This window comes from Gekko japonicus, unplaced genomic scaffold (assembly GCF_001447785.1).
Source record: "Gekko japonicus isolate JY-2015 unplaced genomic scaffold, Gekko_japonicus_V1.1 scaffold1064, whole genome shotgun sequence".
Taxonomy (NCBI): domain Eukaryota; kingdom Metazoa; phylum Chordata; class Lepidosauria; order Squamata; family Gekkonidae; genus Gekko; species Gekko japonicus.
Genome location: NW_015176004.1, coordinates 353,056 through 362,400, shown reverse-complemented (window position 1 = coordinate 362,400; position 9,345 = coordinate 353,056). Strand labels below are relative to the sequence as shown.

The following is a 9,345-nucleotide window of genomic DNA, read 5'->3' as shown; positions in this document are numbered from 1 at the left end:
TAATAATAATAATAATAATAATAATAATAATGATGATGATGATGATGATGATGATGATGATGATGATGATAGTAATAATGATAGTAATAATAATAGTAATAATAATAATAATAATAATGCTTTCGGTTTATTAATCGCTTTTCCCACAAGTGGGCTCAAAGTGATTTACAGTTACTCTTTAGACGGGACTAACAATGTTTTTAATAGGGGATAGGGAAGACAACATATAATTCATTTAAGTTGCACACGCCGTACTGCCCAGTGGAAACGTTTCTGGCTTGACTCAGTCAAGTTCCAACAGCTGCATCGCCTCACTGCCACCGCCTGGCCGGAGCATCCCACTGCAGGGATTTTCTTAGCTGAGTAGATTCTTCCGCCTTCCGGGTCCAGACCAGGACGTCTCCAACCGAGAGCTAACACCTTCCCAGAAGGGAGTCGGTGTGCCCACTCTCTCTAAGGAGTGGTTCCCATTTTATCTACTCGCCGAGGCTTTCGAATCGCTGGGTGGACGATGAGCTAGGGACGACAGGCTGGCTGCTCACACCAGCGCGGGGCTCGAACTGACACAGTTCGGATGTTAAGACAGTGGGATATACCCACTGTGCCATCTCCTCCATCTTACACTCCTCCCATTCGGACCCAACTCTTCCCTTTTCTATGAAAGTGGGAAGACATTTCAACCGATATCTGGGTCGTTACCATCTTGCGGGTCGGGTACGCCATAGAGTTAGTTTCGCCTCCCGACCTACCTCATTATGTTGTCACTTCTCCGGATCCTCTCCTCAATTCCGAAATTTCTGTGCTTCTAGCCAAAGGCGCCATCGAGGTTGTCCCGGAAGCGCAACGAACCCTAGGGTTTTATTCAAAATATTTCCTTGTACCGAAGAGGGATGGTGGCTTCAGGGCCATTATGGATCTCTGGGATCTCAATCGGTACATTCGATGCCACAAGTTCCGAATGTTCACCATACAATCTATCCTCCCACTGATTCCCCGGGCAGCATGGCTCGCCTCTGTCGAACTCGATCTCGATATGATCGAAAGCGTCTTATTCATCGCCAGTCGCCTTCTTCTTCGGGATCGCCTTCTGATGACCAGTACTGGTCTGATGAACGGGTTAGGGTCAGAGAGCCCTCCACTGCCTCGATGTGCGCAGAGCGCTCTCCTTCTATTTACATAGGACTCAGCCTATACGTAAATCTCCTCGGCTGCTCCTTTCCTATTGGCCCCCTCATGTCGGGGAGCCCATTTCCTCTCAACGCTTGTCCAAGTGGGTGACTTCCACCATAGCCCTTTGCTATGAGCTTGCAGGTCAACCCGTTCCTACCTCTGTCACTGCCCATTCTACACGGGCGGTATCGACATCCACCGCTTTCCTGACTGGTGTCCCGCTGGAGGACATCTGTGCGGCTGCTACATGGTCCTCGGCATTGACTTTCGTGACCCGCTACGCACTCGACGTCCGAGCTCGACGGGATGCTGCATTCGGCCAGTCGGTGCCGCGATCTCTCTTCGCTTGACCCTGCTACGTATCCAGGTAGGACCCGTGGGTGTTTCTTCCCGCTGATGATGCTGTGTCTTAACCAGTATTCTTTGTGTCTCTTGCAGCTGCCAGCTCCCTCCTCCAACTGGTTCAGCTCTTGTAATCACCCGTGTGCGGGACTGCACAGAGACCACGACGAAGATAAGCAGGTTGCTTACCTGTAGCTGATGATCTCCGGGTGGTCATCTGTGCAGTACCACAATCCCACCCAGCCTTCCCCACTGCTGGCATCTCCTATTCACCTTTCTTTGGCTTGATGGGACTTACCGGTAGCGGTCGAAGGAACGGAGTGGGAGGCGGCTCTCTCCCCCGCTCCAGGCATGCGCAGTACGTGCCGGCTCCCCAGGGCGGGAAGAGAGCCTGCCAAAAGCTTTCTGAGGCAAAGCTCTGGAAGTTTCTCCGGTCGAGGTCGTGCGCAGGCGCCCAACCCATGTGTGGGACTGCACAGATGACCACTCGAAGATCATCCGTTACAGGTAAGCAACCTGTTTTTTCTTAGAGTATTGAATTTTGCACCTGTGTTGTGATGGTGAAGCACTCCCAACTCTTTGTACAAGTTCAAAATAAAACTGGGGCATAGGAGTATTTTGTGTGTGTGTGTGTGTATGTGTGTCTGTTTCCAAAAGCTGGCGTTTGGGTGGGTCACGCTTGTTCAGCTCCCTAGCCTCTGGTCTAATGGGCACCTGCCTCTTGGCCACCCAAGCCTTGGGTCGGTGCCCGCCGCTCCTTCTTTGTCTCCTGCTGCTGTGCCAGTCTTTGCTAAAACGCCTCCTAATCCATCAGATGTCCTGACTCTTGGAAGCAGAAATCGCCTGTACAATAGGTCCTGGCTTATTTTGCATGGGCTCAGTGGCTCACTAGAAATGGGTCAAGATGGGGCAGCCTTGTTAATGTGTCCATAGCAGTAGAAAAGAGCAAGAGTCCAGGAGCACCTTAAAGGTAAAGGTTCCCTTGCTCGAAAGCCAGTCGAATCCGACTCTAGGGTTGCGGTGCTCATCTCCGTTTCAAAGCCAAAGAGCCAGCGCTGTCCGAAGACGTTTCCGTGGTCATGTGGCCGGCATGACTAAACACCAAGGCGCACGGAATGCTGTTCCCTTCCCACCGAAGTGGTCCCTATTTATCTACTTGCAGTTTCTTGCTTTCGAACTGCTAGGTTGGCAGGAGCTGGAATGAGAGACGGGAGCTCACTCCGTCATGCGGCACACTCGGGTCTCGAACTGCTGAACTACCGACCTTCCACAGCCTGCAGTTCAGCGTCTTAACCACTTGAGCCACCGCAGCTCCTAAGGAGCACCTTAAAGACTAATAAAAATTTCTGGCAGGGGAGGAGCTTTCGTGTGTCACTGCTCAGTATCTGAAGAAGTGAGCCGTGACCCATGAAAGCTCATTCCCTGCCGCAAATATTTCTAACTTATGGTGCTACTGGACTCTTGCTCTTTTCTACTACTACAAATAGGGGTTTGAACTTCCTTTGAATGCAGCGTTTTAATGTACCTACAGTTTTACTTCAGAGATAACCTCAAATAACTAGAAATAGTCGTCATCTTGACCCTTTTCAGGCAGAAAGACGTGCTTTAAACATAGGCACAGAAAAGACCCAAGGCCGGGTCTGCTGTGTGCCTAGTAAAGAAGCAAGAGAGGTCGTGGCGTTCCATGCTAAAGCCAGCCTTGGCTTCCCTGGAATCCGGATGGCTCTCCGAACAGCTAGCTGTGCATTTGCTAGGGGGGCAGTTTTGTCACATTTAGAGCTTGCTTCAAAATCTGTGTGCTTCACTTTGCTTGCAGGTGACTGGGCTGCTTGTTTTGCGCAGTGTCGAGAAGAACTCTTTCATGCTGGATCAAAATAGCCTCTGAAAGAGCCGCAAAAGTGCCAACGAGTACAATGTTTAACGTATAGAACAGAAGGTGCCGCTCTCCCCCTCAGATCGGAAGGTCCTCCCCCATAATTAAGTGGAAGGGGGGGCTAGTTGTGGCTATGCAGCAGCGAGCCAAAAGCACGTGGAACTCCGGCACTGCAAATGGACAGATGAGTCCCGGGCTGGCTACATTAGAGTCCCAGACCTGGTAGCTTTCCCGCTGCTTCACACTTTGCATCCTTGCGTTTTTAGATTGAACTCCAGGGAGACAAGATGGAGATGACGAGAGAGAAGTATCAGTCAGCCCAGGAGGAGAACAAGCACCTGAGCCTCAAGCTGGAGGAACTGGAAAGGTTAGGGAGTAATCCTGCAAGGCTGGGCTGTGGCAGCAGTTGGGTGCAGGTGAAACACAACAGCCAAGCCTGCGTTGTGGGCAAATGCTTAGCAGCAGCTGGTGTTGTGAATTAGGAACATTGTGGGATTATTGTTGTGAGCATTGTGTGTGTAGGAGGGTGAGCTACAGTGTAGCTTTAGTGGAGTGCAGAAAAGGAACACATTTGTGTGCTCTGTATCGGGATGGAACAATATTGGGGAAAAGCAGATGGGTGTGCAAACGAGAATGAGTGCCTTGCCTGAGGGCACCTAGCGAGTTGGTGGCGGAGAAGAGAATCAAAGTTGGTGGCGGAGAAGAGAATCAAATCGGGCTTTCCTGGTTTCGAGTTCTAATCATAGACCCCTGAAGTTAGGAGGAGCTGTGTAGGACACTTGGTTTAACCTCCCTGCTGGAGGAGATCGAAGGCTAGACATTCCCAACCGAAAGCTCCAGCAAGGTAGAGCCTCTCCCCCTTCTCTGGGGCAATTGGTCCTTTGTTGAAATACTCTTACCATTGGGGAGTTTCTCCCGGTGTTGAGCTGAAATAACAGCAATGAGTTTATTATATGGTCAACAGATCCCTAAGGTACAAAGTGTACCGAACGTATCAGTGATTAAAACCTGACTAGCAGTTGTTTTCCCATCTGGGACCATATCTCAGTGGCTGCATTGAAAATCTTTGCTGCTTTTTCAGTGATCTGTACATTCTCACCAGCAAGAAGGGTAATTAGAGCCAGTTTGGTGTAGTGGTTAAGTGCGCGGACTCTAATCTGGGAGAACCGGGTTTGATTCCCCACTCCTCCACTTGCACCTGGCTGGATGACCTTGGGCAAGCCGTAGCTCTGTCAGAGCTGTTCTTGAAAGAGCAGTTCTTGGGAGAGCTCTCTCAGCCCCACCTACCTCACAGGGTGTAGGGAGGGGAAGGGAAAGGAGATTGTAAGCTGCTCTCTTTCATTCAATCTCTTCTCTCTTTAATTAGCTGCTCTGCTGACCAGTCTGGTACCATAGCCAGGCAGAGCAATTACAATCTCTCTAGCCCTCTTACAATAATTGTGAAACTACGACAAGGTCACAACCAGTGCCCAAAATCTATCCCCTTTGAATCTGGGCCCATTAGGTCTATTCTTGTCCTTTCCACACGGCAGCTCTTCAGGTGCAGCGCTTGGCGGCTGAGCATCTACCTGGGTCAGTTCCTGGCAACTTCAGGATAGGGGGCTCAAGCCGAGATCCTTCCCTGCCCAGCTCCTTGAAGAGCCGCTGCCAGTCAGAATAGATGACACTGGCCTAGTAGGACCGGTGGTCAGACCCTGTTTGAAGCAGCTATATACCTCCACACACAGGATCTGTGGGTCAGTGTTATTTTTTGGGTCCAAAGCCTTGATGCAACACTGGCTGATCAGCGGGTGTCTTGGCGAAAGCCGCACTTGTTCTCAGTGTATGCGTGCGTGTGACTCTCTTGCTGTCGTTGCGATTCAGGAGGCTCGAAGCGACAAGTGCTCAGAACATAGAATTCCTCCAGGTCATTGCCAAAAGGGAGGAGTCGATCCATCAGTCCCAGCTGAGATTAGAGGAGAAAACCCGGGAGTGTGGTTCCTTGGCACGCCAGCTGGAGATGGCCATTGATGATGCGAAGAGGCAGGTCAGTAGCTCCTTTTTTGGCAAGGGGCTGTGGATGGGTTTTGGCAGGAATGTACACGCTGCACCAGGTTCCACCGTCTGCAGGAACAGATTTTTAGGAACCAGTAGCAGAAGTCCTACAAGGATGACATGAACCTTGCTTTGCCCAGCGCTTAAGAGTCGATGAAGATGGCAACGGGCAGGCATCTCTTGCCAGGGCGCAGGGAAGAAGAGGGGAATGTTTTTGGCCTTTTGCTTAAGGGGGTGACTGATAGATGTGAGCACAGACTGCTTTCCAAAGCTTCTCAGGGAATACTGTTGGCTAATGAGTCAGCCCTTGATGGTCTTGTCGCTGCCTGCAGCTGGAACAAACGAAGGACCGAGCGGTTTCGAGAGAGAGAGTGGCCCAGTCCAAGATGCTGGATTTGGAGACCCAGCTGAGCCGGACGAAGACGGAGCTGAATCAGCTGCGGAGGGGCAAAGAGGATGTGAGTGCCCTGCCACGGACGCTGGGATGGAGCCTGCTGCTCCACTGAGCAAAGTTGATTTGTTTTCCTTTTAATTAAAAATCTTTATACCGCTTGGCTCACGTGGGAAGGCTTTCTCCAGTCTAAGGAGCCTTCCTCCAAACTGAATGGCTCCTTCACTGGAGGAAGGGCCAGTTACGTTGGCACGAGGCTATTTGGAGGCTGGCTGGGTCTAGCCCTCTATAAGCTACCTTTGTAAGAATTAAGCGTGCATCTCTAGGTAGAGGTGCTAATGTGTAAAACCCAGATGCCAGCTAAGAGTCTGAACCTTGCTCTTAGGCTTGAAGGGGACTCTAGTTAAAAGAGGTTCTGGTGGCAATTTGTTCTGAAATCCAGAGAGGGTATCCTACCTCTGTGGGTTGTTGTGTAATGTATTCAAAAAGCATAGGGTTCCCTCTCATTCTTGGACAGGCTTGAGGGGCTATCCTATACACCCTCATCCGGTGGTATCTTTCTTCCATTTTGTAGGCATCTAACCCGGCTATCCCCTTTGTATGAGCTGGGCAAAAGCCCCACGTGGACCCTCCCACTGCTTAAAACCACATGGCAGGTGCCAGGAAAGTGGGTGCCGTGTTGCAAACCCCTGCTATAGAGAGCTGAGGCTAGAAAGGATCATGGGGAAGAGGGGGGTACACAAAGCAAATGGAATTGTGGAGGGGGAGACACATTGCTCAGAAGGTGGCATGTGAAAACGATTTAGCAGAAGGCATCAGTAGGTCTAGACTTCCTTGTCGGTATCCTTCTGAGCCTGCATGACCCATAGCGGATGACGGCTTTTTGAGTGTGAATTGCAATGAAGAGCTGGCATGAAAATGGAGCGGCTCCATTGTGCCTGTGCTGTTTTCCGATCCCTTGCTTCTCCTTCTCCCACAGGCGGAACATCGATACGAAAGCCGCCTCCAGGACCTGAAGGACCGCTTGGAACAGTCAGAGAGCACCAATCGCAGCATGCACAACTACGTCCAGTTCCTCAAGTCCTCCTACGCCAGCGTCTTTGGAGACAGTGCCTTGACAAGCTCCCCAATCCGTCCCCGATCGCCCCTCTGATGCGAATGTTTCCCCGCCTGCTCCCCCCCCCCGCAGCCGAAACCCTGTTGCTACAAGCCCAAGTACAGAACCTGGGGAGATCTACTTTAAAGCCATATCTTGTTTACAAAAATGGACAAATATTTTTGGAGTCTGGGTAGATCAGGGTCTTTACTGGGCTGTTTGTGCAAGATACACCCCTTGTACTTAGGACAGAGGCATAATGGGACGAGGACGTCAAGGGCTGCACCACTTCGGAAGCCATATGAAAACCAGCACATGTGGGGGGACTTACACACACACACACGTGCACACACACACAACCCCCCCCCAGTCTCCTAGTGCCTTAACACCAATTACTTCTCTTACACGTAACTTGGGGGATTTTAATCATCTTGTATCTTCGCCGATGTTTTATGGCTGCTTTTGTCAGGATTCCTTAAACTTCCAAAATCACGTTTACCAGATGCAGAACAAATGGGATGCTTGTGATCAGCTATCCACAGAACTGTGAACCCAGCCTTCAAAGCTGTGTCTTCGAGTGGCATGCTTTGGGGCAGACGGGGGGGGGGGGGGGGCGCGGTGCATACAGACCATTGCCTCCTCCAACATTCTTCCAGTTATTCCAGCGGGGGAATCGTCAGTTCAAAGTGTATAACTTTTAACCGTTGCGGGAAAGAAGTATTTGCAGAGAAATAGCACTTTTCAGGAGAAGGGTTTTGTCTGACCGTCCTGTCCTTACTAAGATCTGCGTTAAGGGGTCTCTTGGGATCCATTTTACAGATCCACGTCATCCTTTGGTTCACCTGTCTCTAATGAGTAAGTTTGTGAAGAGCAATGAAAGTTTTTGGTTACGTGTCATCTGATTATTTTCATTCTGCTTCATATGTACACGTGTGGGTGGGTGTGACCTTGCAGGTATTGTGGATAAGCCCTCTGTTGCTGTTTCAAGTGCCTGATATGTTGATTCCTATCGTAGCGCTTATGGGGGAGGGATATTGGACTGTTGGGTGCAGATCGCTTCTCCTCCAAGGCAACGCCTAGGTTGCTTTAACACTTTCCTGTGTTTTCTGTTTTTGCAAAACAAAGGGTTCTATGCTCTCCGTAAGAAACCTTGTTATCTCCCCCCAGTATTTATGTCCCATCGACTTGTTCCTGAATAAGTGGTTTTTATGATCGGTGTTGTAGAAAAATCAGCCAACTTTATGCTTTTTTGGTACATATATTTATGTATGAGGCAACTGATAAAATTTGAGTGAATTTTTTAAAAGCTTTTTCAGAGTTAATGTGTGACTTTTTAAAAAGAAATGGAAAGTGATAAATCTTTGAAGTACAACATATTTTATTTGTGTGGCTTATTTCTGTGTTCACTTTAAAAACACGTTCACTTCTTAGACACAATGGAAAACATGCTGTTTCCTCTGTTTAATTAACATCTGCCCAAAATTTATAATATTTTAAAGAGCCAATTCTGGATTCCCCCTGCGTAAGTGGAACATTCATCGTCAGTCATTTCAGAGAGAGGATTAACTTTTAACGTGTCAGCAATGTGGGTGGGACCCATTTTAATTCTTTTTTCATGTATCATTTCAGAGGGTAGCCCTGTTGGTCTACAGTAGAACAGTTTTGAGTCTTAATGAAGGGAGTTTTGACTCCCAAAAGCTTGTGCCCTGAAACTCTTGTTGGTCTCGACTGGACTCATACCTACTGAATTTATATGTTCAACTTTCCCTTCTTTCAGTAAGGAAAAAAATCGCGAAGCAAATGGGGTGATGCTACACTCCTGCACTCCCCTTCATTTCAAATAGAAACCAGAAGACATTCTGATGGTTAATGATCCACGGATGATTGTCTCAGCTGCTAAGTGTACTGCATGGCTATCATGATGCTATTTCAAGTCCAGGCGTTGTTCAAGTTCCACCGATTGGTTTTCTTCCTTTAGGCTCTCTCACTTATGTGTACATTACATTACTAGGAAACAGCTTAATGAAGTATGCCAGTGTTGTACAGTAGGGTAGTCGTGTTGGTCTGAAGCCGCAGAACGAAGTTTGAGTTCAGGGGCACCCTTAAGACCAACAAAGTTTTATTCAAGGTATAAGCTTTTGTGTGCATGCGCACTATGTTTATGCCACTGGACTCGAGCTTTGTAGTGTTGTGCAGTGATCGTTGAATGGGGGATGGAAGGTAGAATATCAACCACTGTCACTTTCTTGCTGGTCGCTAACCTTTCTGTTTCTCAAAAACAATGAGAGCTTAGAGGTGGAGTAGGAAGACTGGTATTCCATTCCTGTTATCTGCTCTACAAAGATGCTGGAAGTTCTGCCCAATGACAGATGTCATTGGGTGGAGTGTGTTTCTCACATGGAGACTTTCATTGTTGCTTTGCCCCACCATGCCTCTGTG

The 9,345-nt window shown here is 48.9% G+C and overlaps 1 protein-coding gene across 1 annotated transcript in view; it reads left to right on the top strand.

The window, feature by feature from the left end:
• Positions 1 to 7,487, top strand: part of ODF2 (outer dense fiber of sperm tails 2) — a 55,433-nt gene extending 47,946 nt beyond the window's left edge. The window contains exons 18-21 of the mRNA XM_015426459.1: positions 3,652 to 3,752; positions 5,249 to 5,411; positions 5,752 to 5,877; positions 6,790 to 7,487. Coding sequence (XP_015281945.1) covers positions 3,652 to 3,752; positions 5,249 to 5,411; positions 5,752 to 5,877; positions 6,790 to 6,963 — 564 coding nt within the window. The 3' untranslated portion in view covers positions 6,964 to 7,487. The remainder of the gene's footprint in view (positions 1 to 3,651; positions 3,753 to 5,248; positions 5,412 to 5,751; positions 5,878 to 6,789) is intronic.
• Positions 7,488 to 9,345: the final 1,858 nt, after the last annotated feature.